The sequence below is a fragment of the Bombus impatiens genome, unplaced genomic scaffold, assembly GCF_000188095.3.
Source record: "Bombus impatiens unplaced genomic scaffold, BIMP_2.2 scf_0317, whole genome shotgun sequence".
Taxonomy (NCBI): domain Eukaryota; kingdom Metazoa; phylum Arthropoda; class Insecta; order Hymenoptera; family Apidae; genus Bombus; species Bombus impatiens.
This window is the reverse complement of record NT_176736.1, coordinates 239,056-258,274: the sequence shown is the minus strand read 5'-3', so window position 1 is coordinate 258,274 and position 19,219 is coordinate 239,056. Positions and strand designations below refer to the sequence as shown.

General features: G+C 36.1%; 1 protein-coding gene across 4 annotated transcripts in view; it reads right to left on the bottom strand.

Annotated features, from left to right (window-relative positions):
- LOC100745012 (solute carrier organic anion transporter family member 1A5) overlaps positions 1 to 9,361 on the bottom strand; it is a 14,052-nt gene extending 4,691 nt beyond the window's left edge. The window contains exons 1-4 of one of the 4 annotated variants that reach the window (XM_003489067.4): positions 9,183 to 9,361; positions 1,172 to 1,432; positions 567 to 776; positions 43 to 301 (exon numbers count right to left, since the gene is read on the bottom strand). In XM_003489067.4, the coding sequence (XP_003489115.2) occupies positions 43 to 301; positions 567 to 776; positions 1,172 to 1,432; positions 9,183 to 9,282 (830 nt within the window). In that variant the 5' untranslated portion in view covers positions 9,283 to 9,361. Of the gene's footprint in view, positions 1 to 42; positions 302 to 566; positions 777 to 1,171; positions 1,433 to 2,172; positions 2,432 to 9,182 lie in introns of those variants that run through there. The other 3 variants (XM_012384900.3, XM_012384901.3, XM_012384902.3) reach the window with 3 other exon arrangements.
- Positions 9,362 to 19,219: the final 9,858 nt, after the last annotated feature.

Sequence of the window (19,219 nt, the reverse complement as noted above, 5' to 3'; positions counted from 1 at the left end):
TATATATATATATATATATATATAATTAGAAATTTAGCTCACCTGAGACAAATCCACGCCAAGATAGATCCTAGAAGAATACCGAAAATCTTCGCAGAAATGAGAACACCAATGAAAGCAGCTATGTGTTTTTTCTTTGTATTATCGTCTAAATAGGATATACCCAACGCAAAGTACGCAATGTTCGCAATACCAGATATAATTTGTACAACGAAGATCATTGAAAATGTGAAATAACAGGGCTGACTCTCTTTTGCAACAATCCTAGAAGAAGCGTCGAAACACAGATCTCGACTATCATCTGTAAAATGATATGTTAAAAGTTGTACTTCTCTTCTTTCATTATGTAATACATCAATATTCTATTACTAGGTGTAAATTATAATTTATAATCACGACAAGAGGAACAGATTTAGAAAACTTGTGTTTCCATCGAAACTTCAATGCTTCTTATTCTATTAACTGATACGAGAAATTAATCATATTTGTAAATGTATAAGAAAATGAATTTACTCACGAATACATAAGTCTATTGATAATGATCGAATAAGAAATGTATTATTCACCTGCGTATATCGACATATGTGTCATGTTTTCGGTTTCTTCGATAACTTTGGTCTGATGCGTCAGATGAGGAATTATCATAATAAAATACGAAATGCTTTGCAAAAGAACTATACCGCCAATCCATGCAGCCCTGTGAATTCTATCACCCCAATATGCAACGACTACTCCAAGAAGGAAAGGCGTCAAATCAGATACTATAAGTACCCATTCTGCAACATTCAAGGATAGTAATTAGTGATTATCGTTGATCTCCAAATTTCTGTCTTAACGTTCGTACTAAAAATACTTTTGAAACTTTATTTCACAGAATTGTGGTATAATATACAAAAGTCGATAAAAATCTTCGTCATAGTTACGAATGGACCCCGGATTTATATGCCTTTACAGTGAATTTAGTGGAACAAAAATGCACAGAATGCACAAGATATAAAATATATAAAATATTCAAAATTGTGTACTCTTTGTAATGTCTAAGAGATGAGATGAATCTCGGCTTAGGTTCTATTTCTTTAATTATGTTTAGAAACATATGAATTTGAACAAATATTTGAAATCTAGTGGCGAAAAGCATTTGTACGATGATAGGAATTTTAGGAATACATGCCCATTACATAAGGATCAAATTGAAATCTTCTTCCGATCGTAGGTCCTGTTATGAAAAGATACGCGTAAGCAGCGGCTTGAATCAAGCCAACCCATGAGAGTAAGCCAACGAAAAGTCGACGAGTTGCAAATTTTGCTAATTTCGGACATGGTAGTAGTCCACAACCGCAATCTATCGACTGATTCGGTATCGGATTAGCTGGACCAGCAAGGCCACCCTCCACTTCTGATCGCATCACTTCTTGAAGATGTATAGCCATTCCTTTAACATAAGATCAACTGATAAAGTATTTGCGGTGTTTTTACGTTTCTTCTGTTTACATTATAAATAAAGTTGGTCACGCTACATAAGGAAAATATACATATATTTATTACTGAATTTTTAAATCTCCGCTAATGTTGAAATACCATTTTTAATTTTCCTTGCAAACACGTACGATAACATGTTTGTGTTAATATTCTTTCAAAATAGATAGATATTAAATTTACCGACTGGATATAACAAATATAATAAATATCTACATTGTACTCTGCTAGCAGAATTAAAATGTTTCATATTTCAGTAGGTTTTGAAGACTATTAAAGCAATATTGAATTACATACTCCACAACTTTGTAATATAATAAATGTTAAACAAAAGTAGTACAACGAGTAATTCTAAGCGTAAAAACATGACAATATTTCGTTCGTATTTCGTCATTTTTGATGGGTTAATGATTAATTCTGCTATTACCTACATATATATATGTGTGTGTGTGTAACACCAGTTGTAATTCAATTAGCAATGTATTTCACGTGTCTAGCGATTTATGTGTCACGATGAATCACCTGGTGACGTCTCTTAGAACTCGTAGTTTAATTTTTACTGAGATTCTCTGTACCGGAGAATCGTCGTATTCGGCATAATCAGCATTTTACATATAAATTATTTATCGTTTACGACGCGTATATCAAAAACTAGTTCAGTTTTATTGACCATTTCAGTAGCCTTTGTTAACTTACTTTTGTGAGAAGTCGATCGATCAACAACTTCTATTTTTACGCACTGATGAACACGCCGATGTCTGTATCGATGTAACCACGAAAACTCGATGTGCAATCACATGTTGGCATCAATCACAACTGGGTTTCGAGTCGTTTTATCACGTTCGATTGCACGGTTTGTTTCGTTTCACAAAAACGGGTTAATAAAGCGCAAACCTACTAACGTGAGACCAGAGGCGAGGCACTTTTAGTCGACGCACGTTATCTTGTTACAGATACGCTGCTCAGATATCTTTCGATAAAGGTAGAGTGTAATATACGCATGTGCTACAATAGGAGACGGTAATACTCGTACCTCGAGTCAGACAGGAAAAATATTTATGAGATGCGTATGTCGATCGCCGGTTAAGTGATAATCCATAAACTCAATATTTAAATGCGTGAACGATGTAGGTAATAGATAAAAATCTTATCGACGAAAATCTTTATCTGCACAATTACGAGCTCGCACGTATAATATTTAGTAGTCTTATTACGTGATTGGAGAAATTTCATCGTGAAATATCATTGATTGATTGAGCAATTTTCTGACAAATTAACGATGAATCGTACGTAATTCTTCGATAATCACGTTACTTATAACGTGGATTTAGTTTCTGATTGAAATTAAACGGATTAAGTAGGTTGTTTTTTTCATATTTTTCATCTTATTTTAATTAGAATTATTTTTCAATTAATCGTTCAAGGGAAAAGCGTGCAGATCAAATAGATGCTTCAGAATACAAATATATCCGAATTTGATTTTATTTCCTTAACCATAATTATTATATCAAATGGTATAAATCATTGCAAACTTCGTACGTTTTGGCAACATGTCTTCAATTTTTTTACATAACATGTGTCTCACTGCGAATAATTTGATATCTCGCTGGTAATAATCACGGTTTACAGATATTTATATCCTAAAGCATATGTTTTACTTGCCTAGTTCTTAGAACAAATGATAACTCTGCGAATTAAAGATAACATAGTTATCAGCTCTTAAGATTATTAAAGAATTTAGAAATTACCTTCTTCGATACATCAATCAACAGAAAGGATTAAGGAAAGTGAACTTTAAATACAAACAATTCATATAGTTTTTTTTATATAGATAGATTAATATATGCCAAAATAAAAAGATGGCTCATAATAAAGGTCAATACACATTGCTACATCTAACTCCTTTACGTTATTCACAGACACATACAACTTTTCATTACTGGAAAGTTTGAAATTAATTCATTTCTTCGGATGAATATATTAACATAAACTTGCATATTTAAAATGGCATAAAAATGAACGAACGTTTAATTAATCACCGAAACCCTACAATATCTGGAATTCTTGGGACATTAAGGATATCAACGCCATCAATTCCGGTGTTTGTGGTGCCTGGGAACGAAAAATCTATGTTATAGAACGTATTCGTTCAATTTGGTATTCCGGGTTGCCTGAAACAGCGAGTTGGCAAGGAGAATCCCGAAACTGTCCAATTTCGAAAATGGCATCGGCCGGTTCCACGAGCTTGGCCAAGCTCTAGCGCTTCCAGAAAGGAGTTAGCACGCTTAAGCACACTTAAGTCGCTGCCATAAGAAAATGACGAATGCCAATTAGCATATGAAAAGCTTCCCTCGTTCGCCAGTTCGGTTGGTCGAGCTGTGCTCGCCTCTTCGAGGGCTGTTCCTTCGTTCGGGATGCTTGGCAGGGCGATCACGTTTTTGAATATTAAGGGCAGGATTACACCGAGGGCTTAACGCGCAAAATTTAGTCCGGCGGAGCCAGAAACGAAAAGAAATCACCCTTAAGACCCCAGCGTAACGGAGGAATAGGAGACGCCAGAAAATCGGCAAGAGGACCGACCAGGGATATACGGCCCTTCCAACTTCTCGACCTTCTCGTCAGCCGCGTTATGCATCATTTTCTTAGCCAATGACACTCTTTTCTAATGATAAATGAATCTGTCTGCTGCTGAAATGGGAATCGGACCGGCCTCTAGCACGCTACAAAAAAATGAATGGTAAAATTTCACGGAATTCTCGCTTTGAGAGATAATTGAAATCTTTTAACAATGAAACCACCAAATATCATTTCGAACTTGTGAAAATGACAGGTTACAGGTCTTTTACTTCTTTAGCCATTAAGTTACCTCCTTTCTTCTTTCTAGGATAGTTCCTTAAATGAAAACTTTTCTAATCGTGGAATTAAGAGTTAATAATGACAGATTTGGTATGTAGAGGCATAAGGGTATAAAGTAAAATATGCAAAGTAATTACTATCTAAGAGATTGGCAATTCGAACGACGAACTCTGTTACCAAGTTAGAAGCACGCAGGTGCTTTCGACAAAAGTAATATCAATTTTTATTGATGCTCTATGTCACGGGGGTTGTATGTACCTGTTTACTAGAAAACAGAATATATAATACAGAAAGAACACAAAAAATTAGATCATTTCGTTAAATTAAACTTTCATGAATTTGTCATATATTAATTGGCAATTTCAAAGAATTTTATCGTACGTAGAAAGATTGTGAATAACGTGTAATTGTCATGGTAATTATCATGGCTTATAAAAGATTTCCTTTCATTCAAATGAAACATTCGTCATTTATTTGATAACATACATAAGTATCCAAAATGAATATCGTTTTAGCGACTCCGAAGAATAAATAAAAACAACTGCACGTTTGAAACAATAGGAAAATTCAATTTGCCAGATAAGTACGAAGAGGGATAAATGTTACAAAGTTGCATCAGATAACTGGTGTACGTATGCTTGGAGTTCTGGATGGATGCTCATCAAGGAGCCATAGACGGTAATATGCTCGTTCATAACGATCGCACAACGCTCCAAGTATTATAACTGAAATATAGAAATGTATTTATATACACGCGTATGTAAGTACATCTATAGATATCTCACACAGGAGGATGCAGGCTTTCCATTAGCGGAGTAAGTGACCACCGCTCGCATTTTCTTTGATGTTGGTTAATTTACTAATAACATCGTTCCACGGTTACTCTTCGTCCACCCTCTAAATATTTGTATCGCCAACATATCGACTTGTCCTCGTGTAATTAAGCTACATTATTATTTGAGTGGAAGCAGCCGGGAAAAAGACCCGCGACGTCGCCAAACTTCAACTCCTCCCAAAATGAACTTTCCATCAACCGTACTGCTGAACTACCGCAGATGAGTTTCTACCCTATGTATGCAAACTAACATAAGCCAGGCAAATATGTGTGATTACTGGAAGCAATTGATTTGTTTAAAGAAATTGATATTGTTCACACAGTAATTTAGTACCAAATAAATCGAATATTTAACAAAGGTTCATAAGAACGGTGTTAGTTAATTCTACGATACAGTCATATGCAATATTGTGATGTTTGATCAGATAGATTTTTTGCTTTATGTACACAAGAGTGATTTTAATTAACACCGAGAACGAAGGTATGACAAGTAAAAGAAAATGATAGAACAAATGAACACTGTTTTTATACATCTGTAATATTAATTCAAATTATATACAATATCGCGACTGTATATATTAGTATTGAAATTATTGTTGTGAATCTTACATTGGAAAATCAAAAAATTACAATCACAAACTCATACGAATAGAAAGATAGGTATTTATAACAATTAGATCATCTTACAAATAATATAGTTCTTTTATAAAGTTAATTTTTATATTTAGTACATGATTATATCTAATATATTATTGTATGTTCCCTTGTTTTTCGCAATTGTTACTACCTTTCTACTAAATTTTTCACTCTTCTTTTATAAAATAGACGTGACGATTATAGTGGCAAATTGCATATTCGTCAGAAAAGCTGTATTACATAACAACGCGACTTAAAAATACGCTCGACCCACCAAAGTGGCGAACAAAGATGTACCAATAAGAAGTGGAACGTATATCTTAAGCGAAACAAAGATATTGTACAGGGAGAAACGTTTTAGGAGCTGTTTGAACATTTCACAACTTCCTTACGCGCATCTAACCGAGAACTTTCTGAAAGCATAATCTTGAACGATCAGCGTAAGATGAAAAAAAAAAGGGTAGGAAAAAGAAAGACTATCGAGGAGGGTTGAAAATCACGAACGGCCGTCTCAAAATTGGAGAGGGGCAGAACTAGAGGAGGGATCGCCAGTTCGGCGATCTTAGCAGAGGATTACGTAGAATTAAATCCTGGTCGGGGGCGTGCCCCCGTAACACTTAATTTTTCCCCCGATTTTTTAATCTCCCGGTAAATATCGTCCCACTCTGTCCCCCTTTTCCCAACCAGTCGGCCGTTCACGTCTTCTGCGCTCTCTCTTACCATCGTCAAAGGAGAACCCATTTAAAAACCTCATCAATGCTTAAGCCCCCGCGCTACCATAGGAACTAATCCCTCCTATTTTAACGCAGGACGAAGGTGAGAGAAGGAACGAAGCGGGTAAGAAGAAGAGAAGCAGCGGTACGCGCTTTTAAAAGTAAGACTCCGCCTTTATTAGTAGATACAACAGTTTTATTTCCACCGAAAAAAGGCAAAGGAGGCAAAAGAGAGATCCCACGTATCGCGTCTCTCGTTGTTTCTTTCTTCTTTCCACTTCCATCGAGTTCTTAACTCGAACGAGGCCCCCGTCTTCGAGAAACGAGCTTACCCAGTGCTACGACCTTTCAGACACGCCTAATTGGCAGCCTCTGTCAACCAGGCAAAAAACTGGTAACACGTCGCCTCTGAAACTTTAACGATCACGTAATCGATATATCCTTCATAATATCGTTTTCACGGCTTTCGACTTTCATTTGGGTGATCAAACCCTTAACCTTGTATATATCGATATAGTTCTGCAGCAACTAAAATTCAATTTCGTACGAAATGTAGCCAATTAACGATGCACAAGTGTCATACCGAAGATATGCATATTTCGATTTTATGGTTACTAAAGTTATATTAAAGTATTGATTCACGTTTGTCACAACGTTTCAAAACGTAAAGCGTCTAAAATGGATGTATGCTCCGAAAGAGTTACATGCACCGGTTCAGTTCTAGTTTATTCCGAACCAAAGTGATCTTTCCAGTCAGTTTCGCTATTCTACTCTACATAGGTATCTCAATACCTTATTTACATATTCTATTCTATTCTACATAGATATCTCAATATCTTACATATACAGTTTAGTAACGTTAAAAAAGACTGTAAATGTTACGAGCAGCAGATTTCTCGAACGTCGCAAATGTTTCAATCGAGCTGGTACATTTCTTTGAAAACATATTTGTTGAAAACATTTTTCACGAGCATCGAGCTTTGGCCGAGCTCGTGATACGCGGACGAAACAAGCTCGCGTCGCGACTGTAATACGCTTTAAACTGTTAATAGAGTATCGTGGACCGTGTTTGGCTGCGGTTGAATCTCAAGTGTTGGGCTAACATTCATGATGAAATTAATCTGGAACGTCCGATCGGGGGTAGTGTAGCCGTCGGTTAAAAAGCTCCTGGCTTTCGTCGGTGAACCATCCCATAGGTTTGTCCCCTTCTCGTTGACCTCGACCCTTCCACGGGATTCATTCAAATACGAACGCGGTTGTTGCCGCTGTATTCGCGTGTGTAAATGTCCGTCTGCGACTCTAACTTTGACCGGTGATCACTTGTGGCAAGAGTCCACTGACAATATACCGTGCGTGTTGTTGTACGATTAAATATATTCGTTGATTTTTATCGTTTTACCCTGCGATTTCGTGCGTTTTATCAAAGGAAACGTACAGATTGCGGAATATATTTCTAACATTCGGAATCCGGTGTTGTGTTTGCTCTGTTCGGCCGAAATTGTTGCGTAAAACAAATCGAAGTAATCGTTGAATGTCTATCGATTCAAATCTTTTTCTCTTTTTTTTTTTATTCCCCGTTTTGAATCGTTCAATCCTTTCGATACTTGATAATACGGAGCTATATTACATTTGACTGCTACATGGATACTCGTACCGACAATTTGACTACATCAATTCATCCTTTGAAGTTTATGGTATAATAACCTTAGTTTCTTTCTCTTTGTTCTCCGTTTGCTTTTTTAAAGGAAATACGACGCAGGGTTTTCCATAAAAGCACTGATGAGATAACAGTCTTCGACCTAACGAAACCACGGCAGGGGTGAAAGACGAGCGCTTAACATGACAATAGCCACTCAGGGAAACTCACACCACTCGCCTACAACGTATTCCCATCGGACTCAATGCAAAGGTGGATCACGACTAAGAATTACAAACCTTTTATGAATCACAGATCCTGATAAATCGTTCTTTCAACGCGTCTCCCTCGTTAATCTTTACTATTTCTTTGAACAAATTAGCGATTCTCTTAAAAACAAGCAATTTTTTTTTAAACAAATCTTATCGTTCAATTTTATGTCACGTATAGACACATATGTTATAATATGTGAAATACATATACGATAAAGTATCTAGTTAACTAACATTCGGTATCTAATGATTTAACCTTCAGATTTGTATAAAATAATTAAACTTGCTATATACAATACTATGAGACACTTTTCATCTTTACCAATATCTATAGTAACGAAACAATGATAAAATATTACGTACTCTAGTTTCAATAAGAAAAAATATCAAAGACAAGACAATGACTAAAATAACATATAGCAGAATTAATTTACAACGAGGAAATTATTTGAATCAAGTAAGAATTTCAGGCTTACATGAAAGTAAAACATTGTAGTGTTATTGGGTCGTAGGAAGGTTTTCGTTCGCTGAATATAAAACAGAACAAGTAAAACTGTAATTAACGAAATAATGTAAATAGTATAACAATAATGATTCTCATTCGACACGATTATTTAAGACTTTGTTTGCCTGAACTCCCTATAGAAAGTACGACAAAGGTACGGAGTATAAAAATAATGTGTAAAGAAAATCCGTATAAACACGCTCGTATGTCAACAATTCCAAATTACAGCTTATTTTCTGTTATAATTACTTACTGCGTAGGAAAATTTCTCGGAGCATCTCTGATTTTAATAAAGACGTGACCACATTTTCTCGTGAATTGTTGAAGTCGTTCGCAAAGATCGGGTATAACATAAATTTTCACGATAGTCATAATCTTAATAAACGTATCCTGCTTCACTAAACTCACTTTGTGTACTGACTGGCCGATCCACGATACCTGACTGTGTTTACGTTTGGTTTCATAATCCTCCGAATCTTGCAGAAAAACAGTAAACAAATATCCAACTACATTGTGCCTACTCATACACAGAAGGATACAGCATATAGTAGACAGAACAGAATAGAATAGAATAGAATTTTTTTGGGATCTTTGTGTCCTAAATCCAATTCTACTTAATTTCTCAGATGCAACGAAATGCGTACTCTATACGTATTTACAATATTGACTATAAGTATTAAATTCAATGTGATTTCATTATTTTCACTTTTACTTTAGATATATATTTTGTATCGAAGGGAATAAAAAGAACCAGATTAATTCTGGTTATCCAGTACTGTAGAGTTCTGCATTGTTCAGCGATGAGAGATTTGAGTATAGGCAAGCGATAAAGATGTTAGTGTATAGTGGGAGAAAAACTTGGTCGAGTTCTATAAGAATGGAAACATATAACCCATTGAAATGTAACATTTTTTTGCATTTTTTTTTTAGTTATTCATCAATGGATTAAATAAAAATGCTTGCTTAAAAATTGCAACATATTTAATGTAAAATAACAAATAAGGTGAAATTTCTTAGAATTTCCTAAAGAATTTAATGAACGAGTGTTCTAATACTTCTGATCGCTAGTGTGTATTAGAACTTATTAATTATTGATTGTTATAATTAATATTCAGCAGCGATCGCAGACTATGGCAAATATCTCGGTTCGCAATGAAATTACGGAGTTTTATGCCAAAGACTATGTACATTTATCAATATCGTAGTCCGATGCATAGATAAAATTGTGTAAATCATTTGTATACACACATAGAGAAAAGTTGAACTTTGAAAAGCAAGTATTTGCTACCAGAAGACTACACTAGCAATCGGTTAAATCAACGAGAACCGTGGAAAAGGGAAGCGACATCAAGTTTGTCCACGCTAATTTTCCCTGAAAAAAATAATTGCCAGACAAATAAGGAATCGGGAGGAAAGTTTTGCTCGAACCCCTTCGATGTATCCGCGCATAAAAGTAAAGGGACGGAACGTCTCGGACGGAGGCGTGGGAAGGCTGAAACAGATGTAGACAGAACATCTTTTCCCCCCGGTGATTTTTTTCAAATAAGAGTAAGAGTTTTATAAATCAACGCATACACGCAAACAGATCAAAAGGCGCGTTTCTGATAATTGGTAGAAATCTTTCCTTCCAGTCCCTTCGACCCTCCATAAAGAAACGAACCCCTTCGACATCGCGATCCTGTATACACCTTCGTTTGAAGATTATGCACATTTGACGGTAGCCGCTACGGAAAAACATGGTATATTTATTTTATACGCTCGATACGCGAAGCAGTCATAGTTCTAAAAGGTAGTGGTTTCAATGGGGTATAAGAGGGGCTCGATGCAGTCTGGTATCGACAAGATCGGGGGTAGTCGCTGGTCGTACAGTTCAACCAGACGAGGGGCGGTTGCCGCCGGATGTCTTTGCTTTACGCTTTACTTTTATTTATCGCCGTGAAAGACGGAATTCATGGCGGCGCGCTGCTACCGTCGCAGACTTTTCACGAAAGAGGGAAAAAGCAGATGGTTCCCCTCCCACCATCGCGCTAAATGATACTCGGTAATTTCATGAGTGGAGTCGTTGCTTTTTTCTCTGATGAACTCTCCCTCGTCTACGATTCTACAAGAAATAAAATATTCCATGTAAACCAGAAATGTTAACGTCTAAAATTTCCAAGTTAAATAGAATCGTCGCGTTGCATCGCACGAGATTGTTTATCGTTTCGCATTTTCTTTTCTTTTTCTTTTGGTATACTGTTTACGATGTTTATATCAAAATTGACCCATGCGAGAATTTCGGAAAGAATGACTCAAATTTCTTTCCAATTTTCACCTGGTATGATACCACGAATTTATTTAATTGGCATTCTGTCTCTACTTAGAAAAATCCGGAAGAGATAGTAATAAAGAGATCTATTCTTTAGCAAAGTATTTTCTGTAAATTTTTGGACGATAGTGGTAAATTCGCACAGTACATCACGATATACGCACGCATAACTCGGTTAGTATCTCAGCACTCGATATCGACGTATTCCGATCTATAAACCATAGATCATAAAATTCGGTAGATTTCATACTAAATCGAGAAGTCTTGAAAAGGGTTGAAATCCTCCTTAATTTTGGGACGTAGATTCGAAAGAAAAGAACGAATGAACGAAGGAAGGGGTTAACTTCTAATTGTTTTGTTAAATGACGCGCGAGTAAGAATCTCTGGAAGGACTTAAGCTCGAAAGCGAGCGCCAGCGGCGGTTTCAGTTCGTTTCGTCTTCTCTCGTTCTTCCTGCTTTCTTTCTCTCCGCTCTTCCCCTGATTCTTCCACTCCTCTCCGCCAAGCCTCTCTGCCGCCTTAATTCTTAGCTTTATTCTCTTCTAAGACTCTCTCTTAATTTCTTATTTCTCCCTCCACCGGCTCCAGCCTGCGTACTATCTTACCTTTCGCAATTTATACTCGAGAAGAAAGAGAGAGAGAGGAAGAGAGAAAGAGGCCACTGAATGCCAGGCTTAAGCAGACAATGCTTCGCTTTCAAACGGCGGCTTCGAAGACCTTTCTTTCGCATTAGATACTTTAATTCTTTAAACGTGTCTTTCCGCCGGCTGAGATACCCTTCGCCGTTACTACAAGCTTTCCTCCAAAACTGTTTCGATCCACGGAAAAGATTTATTTTCCACGATATTACATTTAGTTAATGATTCTCTTAATCTGAAGAAAATTAATTTCTATGAAACATTTCTCGTGGGAAAGTTTAATTTCCGAAATAATGTGATACATGCGATGAGTATGAAGATATCCATTACCAATATAATCTTCGCTCAGTCGTACTTGTGAAATACGACAATACCGATTAACTTTCTTCAAATACGTATACGTACAAACGTGTGTTAATTCGTTAATAAGGAAATAACGTAAGATTTACTTTCTAGGTTATAGCAGCGTTGATACATTAAACGTTACTGAAAGGATGTTACTTAAGGCGGAAACTATCGAATAACTGTCAAACGTTAGTATAGATAGTTGACAATGAGTTGTCGAACTCTTCGGAAATGTCGCTGCAAGTGACCTAGACCCTAGACCAGATATGAAACTAACAAAAGCTGTCATACAAATGTTTCAGACTATGGTTCAATTACAAAAATTAATATCTAGCTACGTATGTAATTAACTTATCGTTAAAAAACACGATGACAACTTTCCTTCCTTTCGTACAAACTAGATACAAACTAAATAATCTGAGGTTTCCAGAAAAGAAATTCCAAGTTAGAAATTGATCGTAAAATAGATATTTATGCATCAACTTTTACTAATATTATAGCTTAAGAAGCAAAAATTCTTCTCTTTTCTATTCGACGCAGATTTATGTGTCAGGTGAATGCAAAAATTGGGTCGGCTGCTGCATTATCACTAACATTGATTTTGTAAATAAATTACGATAAATTTAAATGAAAACTAATACTACATAATAACTTTGCGTATCCTACTTTAAGAATAAAAAATGATGAATTTATTATTTTATATCAACGATTGAAGTGGGCAAATGTTAAAGTTCAAAGTTGCATGGATTAAAGTTCGTACACCTCGTTGCATGCCATATGAATTTAAGAAAACTAACAGCGCAGTACAAAAATCTGTACAAAATATATATCGCAAGTATGATGATGAAATTATAAATGAAGAAATTATAAAGGATGATTTATTCGTTTTTATTTTATGGGTATTTTGCTTGAAGATCAACTACAATGAAGCGGATCACTTACAAACGAGGAACAAAGCAAACGGGCATTGGTGACTTCATAGACTCTAGGAACCAGTAGTTCTTTGCCAGAGGTATTATATATATTACATATATATTATACACATATATAATCAGATGAGGAGTATAGTAGTTGGAAAAGAGTCGCAGAATTAAATAAACAGCATATGAAAACAGAGAGAACATTTAAAAATATTAAAAACACTTGTTATACCTTCAGTACGTAAAACTGATAGAACTTTTATATTCACGTGTTATATCTTCTTTAGTTATTGCTCCTTCTGGAAACGAGTAATATCTCAGAAACCATTTATTGAAAAATTTAGAAAGATTGATTTTGACATATAAACGCGTGACTTTATCTTGATCGGTATGGTCCGATTTTTGCAAGCAAATAATTCCTGTTCTATGATCTGATAGTGTTTCATAGGAACACCGACCAACGTAAACTGCTATAATTATTCGATACCTCTTGACACACCTAATTGGACAACTTGGCCGGTAAATGGTACCGGAAGAGAGCAAGATGGAGGAGATAGGAAGAAGTTGGTGGTAAGGGGTAGAAGAGGGAAGAGACGATACTGACCGTCGATTTCTACAGACCATCCATGGACCAACCATCGGCTCGTAATGGCCACTTTGAGGGCCCGCCATAAGCTTTCCCAAAGAGACGAACCCTTGCCCTAAGTGGTCTTACACCGACGTTTCGACGAGGTAGATACTTACTTTGCCTATCCGCAATATGACCTAACCTTTTGCTCTGTTCTGTTATCATTCTCTCTCCCCAATCCTTCTCTATCTTAAGTTTACCTTTCCCTCTGCTCCTCTTCTTCCTCATCGTCTCTATAGCTTATACGTTTAATTAATCGGATATCGAGTTTCATATTTTCGAATGCTAAACGATTCAATACTTGCAACTATCATGGAAAGAAATTAATCCCACGATCAGTGTAAATTATTAACTTTCTTATTGTTAATCTCAATTAATCTGTTAATCGGATCGCCACTTAGAGCTTCTATAATTACGGAATGAAAAATCAGGGAAGACAGATCAATTTCAATTATGTCGATTTTAATCATAGCGGATAAACGTAAATATGGTATAATTGGTATAAATGTAAATGGTATAATTTACTTTTGGAAATTAAGAATTATTACAACCAAGAAATTGTGAACCTGAGAGATTTCTCTAGTTTACAGGCTAATCACAATTGAAATATCGCAACTGGTTCAAATCGTTCAATGAATTATTAACAAAATCTGTAGCTATATTTCACGATTATTATAATATTCATGATGATATCGCAGAATGACACAAAATCTTCGATATTCATTCATGAATTGTTGAATGGATAACAAACAGTGTAGATAACAATTATTACAAACTGGTAGTAACAGAAATTCATCGTTACAGTTTCCTCGTATCACGTCCCCACGTCTTAGCTAATTCACACGATATAAGATTAAACACGAGATATTCGATCTTCGGTCACGTTGCTTTAGCGATCTGCAGATATTCAGATTGTACAGAATAGAAGTTCAGTTCGACGGTTTTAATATCGCGAAAACCAATTGACTCAGAGGAAGTCGAGAATAGGGGGGGGGGGTAGGAAGGTAGAAGAGCAGAAGTACCATCGAAACAGGGGGTTCAGAGACTAAATGGAGGCACTGCAGAAGCAAGGGTTAACTCAATAGAGTTATAAGTGAATTACTTATCGCGTACACCCAGTATACAGACTAGATGCGTTTAGCTATAGGTCACGGATACTCAGGGAGGAGAATAAATTTCATCGACGTGAATAAACACACGTAACCCTTTTTCCTACCGCGACAACTTTTTTGAAATTTTTTCCTTTGTCCGACAACGGTAATGGGATTAAGCTTAACTTCGTTACGAAATTCGAGTTCCACATGAACCTTTTTTATGGACACATGGGAAGCATAGATTAAATTTTCTTTTTTTCAGCGTTGTCAACTCTGTTTGAGAAGGTACTTCTGAAATCATTTAACATCAATTGCATTCTGAACAGACTTTTATTATTGGAAATACCAATTGATATAAAAAATAGTAGAGATATAGAAGGCTATGCACGGGAAAATTCTTTATATATTTACTTTATTGGTACATTCGTTTTCCTCTCTATTCGATTACGTGTCGCTTACCTTTCGATAAATGGAGCTAACACTTTCTGACAGTGGTAAATTGTAGAAAACCAAATTCTAAGGGTTATGCCCTTCGAAAGCCCTTACGAGGTCTTCCAGTACTGGGATCTTTGATGGACGCCTGGTTGCTCAAGAAAATTCAGTTAGTCCGTAGCTTTGTGTCCTATCGCGTTGTAGGGGTTGAGGGGTGATAGTGCTCGGACGGATGTCTCTGCTTGGAACTTAATTAGCCGTCGCAGCCTTAATTACCGCTTGATATTGCTCCGGAACAATTAACGCAATTAACCGGAGAAAGTGTTGCGCATCCAGTCTTCTTTCGAACTTCTTCATCTTCGATCGTTTGTCGTTACAGAAGTGTTACTCATACCCTATATCGAAATGGAAAAATTATGGAGAAAGAATCAATTTCATTTCACTGTTGAGTCATCTCGCATTTAGTTCCTCCTATTGTATAATTAACTTGTGAAAAAATAATTTCATTCTTAATGTAATACAGTAGATATCGATAGTAGTAGACAGGCACTAGCGATATCTGTTACGATATGCGCTTTTTGACTGAATAAACGTAAATTTAGCTATTGCTACAATATTACAAAAAACTTAATTTTTCTAACATCTATCTCATTCTTTCTCGAAGTCTACCTTAGTATTCTTTAGTAAATAAATATTTATTAAATATTTCTCCCTCGTTTATTATATATTTCCATTTATTTCTATACCAATAATAGGAATAACGATGAGAATTAAATTCTCATGGAGTGGGTAGTTAATATTTACAAGACACCTACTATTGCCATAATTACGTAATGATACGTAGCTTTTAGACAAGTAACTTTCGTGTGAAAGTATCGTAAATTTGACGTCACTGACACTAAAAAAATACCAAATAGTTTACTGTATGATGATCCTATATAACGCATTCTTCTACGACGAATCATCGCTGTATTCGTTTTGAGACAAACTCCATGCTAGAAGTGTTTACGTTTGAGGGCGCGATCATATTCCCATTTTGATTGAAAAGGTTGATATCGTTTTTTGAATACATCTCGAATCGGATTGGTCAATTGTATAACTTATTCTTCGCCAATAAATATCAAACAGTTATTACAACTACGTAATTCGAATATTTCCTTCAGCGTTTTCGCGCACCTAGTCTCGTCAGATTAATTCGAAAGAACGATCTCGAAGAGTGGCGAAGCGGTAGATAAGTGCAGCCGGTTGAGCGTAGCAGAAACGCGGAAAGGGGAGGGGGTGAAACGAACGGGCCACGAAAGCGCGAGCGCCGCGAAAGGGATGGGAACTAGCTCGCATAATATACTCGTCGCGGCATAATAATTCAGAAATTTGCATGTACGCGGGCTAACTCCTCAAGTAGGTTATCTATGCTGAAAGTTTTCTTCGTGATATATAACGCATCCACGGTCGAGTAGCGGGAGAGAAGCCGCGTCTACATCGCCTTACGTCCACGCCGTTGAGGGGGTTAGAGACGAGGTTTCGGAAGCGAACTTGCCTAACTAGGCGCAGGTACCGCGAAATATACGTTATACCAACGGGACATTATCTTTTCGAATTTGAATTACCGATTCCGCGTTTCCCTTCTCGTGGTTAATGCTGTCACTTATAGGAAATTTATACGCGAGCTATACTTACGTCGTTAGGATCACCAAATTATATCCTTGATATTTTATATGGATGACATTTCATATAGAGTGAAATTCTGTTATGTTTTAGAGAGAAAATTAGTCTTTATACGAATACTTCAAGACAAATTTTACGAATCCAGCTATATGATAGATAATTTTATCTTAAACTGAGGGAACACAATTTTTTTTGTTTCTCGTTAAAACTCATGGCTTATATGACCTACCCTTTTGTTACAATAATAAAAATTCATAACAGTTGCTTTCATTAATTGTTCGGTTACGAGAACGTTTGTTATCGTTGTCGTTATCTTGGTTGCCTCAAAAATAAGCATAAACGGTTCGTTTAAAATTTGGAAATTTTCGAAAAGGCTATAGCATCTTCACCCCTTTCTAGCAATTTCTCGAACTTTCCCAGCTCTGATTAGTCTACAGTTATCGCTTAAGCAGCTTGATGTCGAATACCACACGAGCAAACCCCATTCACTAGATTTACACCCCCAAATCTCTTCCAAACTACGCACCTCAATGTCCTAAAAGGGACATCGTCGGTGTCCTGTAGCAAGTATGTCCCTCCCACTGTTGCAAACCTAATCCAAATTTCAAAACCTCACATTAGCCTTTGAGGTGATCGCGCATCCTCCGCTCCCTCAGTCTATCGCATAATGTTTTCGTTTCACGTATTCGTACATTTTCCAGATAATATTATACTTTCCCGATAGTCGTATGCAACGAGGGTGAATCTCCTCTTTCCTATTACGGTGTATTATACCTACAGATTTCTGACAAACTACGAATATATCTACCCATCTCCGCTTCCTTTCTCTCTGTTTCTCTCTCGTTTGCTCCATCTTCTCGTTCGTGCTGCCGGTAACGTTTTCACCCTCAAAGGACCTGCTCGACATAGTCAGAGGATTACGATGTACAACTCTATGTCGAGTTAGAATTTGGTGACACGAAGATGAGTATGTATATGGGAGTTTATTGAATGAAGCTGTATTAAATTCAGTATCATTTCAGGCCGACAAGGAGATAAAGGAACTCAAGGAAAGAGCATGGAAGCTGATTACATTTAGATCGAATTTATAGTTACGCTGGGAAAAACTATCGTGATTCATTAGCAGCATCGTTATTGATTCATAGAGAGATTTTAACAAATCTTAAAAACACAATTGAGAAGTATTTTTGTTCGACGATAATTGTAATGTTAATGCGTGGCAATTATATTTGTATTGATCGTCAGCTATTATTGTTTATCTGTAAATTACCTCGAATTCAGATTTTATTTGAAAGAGATTTGAAATCGATCAAACTAATTTATAGAAGCAATTTTGATGTAAGAATATAATCTTACTAATCGCTTACTTATATGATTACGTTTGTATATTTATTTTTCACATGTGTTATTGCTTCCATCGATTATAACGTAGCTAGTGATTCTTTAAAATGTACGGTTATGATATCGATTATACGAAGTTGTTTCGTGAATTCCGGATTGAAAGGAATAATTACGCCTGAAAGAGATTTAATACTTTTATTATAATTATTACCCATATTTAGTGCCCACTACGCTCTATCTTTATATTTTCATATAAAATTTATTATATTAATCTTCTATAACGATATTATGCATTCCGGTAATATTTAGATATATAGTACAGTACGCAATAAAATTTAATATATACAATGCACGATTCTATGATACACAAACGTTGTTCGAGTAATACAACTATATGTATACTCTACAGATACTTAAAATGTATCCGGACACTTGCTTATTTTCAACAAGGTGTATTTTAATTATAAAATTAATTAACATATATCATTAATATATTTTTGATAAATATTCACAGACTGATGACTCCATATGAAACGTAATAAACGCTGCTTCTAATTATTATTAACCTACCAAGTACACTGTCGAAAGTAACGAAGTTATTCCTTGTTCACCAATAACTAAAAAATCCTTGTATCAGTCCCATGAACCAACCAAATTGTTTATTCCAATTATTTTGTTACGCTAAACTATTCGTATTATTTACATTTCGATGCAGTTCCTTCGATCTATCTAATAACGTTCTCAAATATATTAGCGTTAAAGAAACTGCACCCCTTAGGTTCGTGCGACAGCACAGTCACATAGGAAAAGGACGATCACGCTCGATGGAGCGGCAAAAAGATCCGTACCGATGACACGAAATATTTTTCGCGGGCTCCCATGGCGTTCTGTTCCGGCAGGAGATCCTTTTTACACGCGC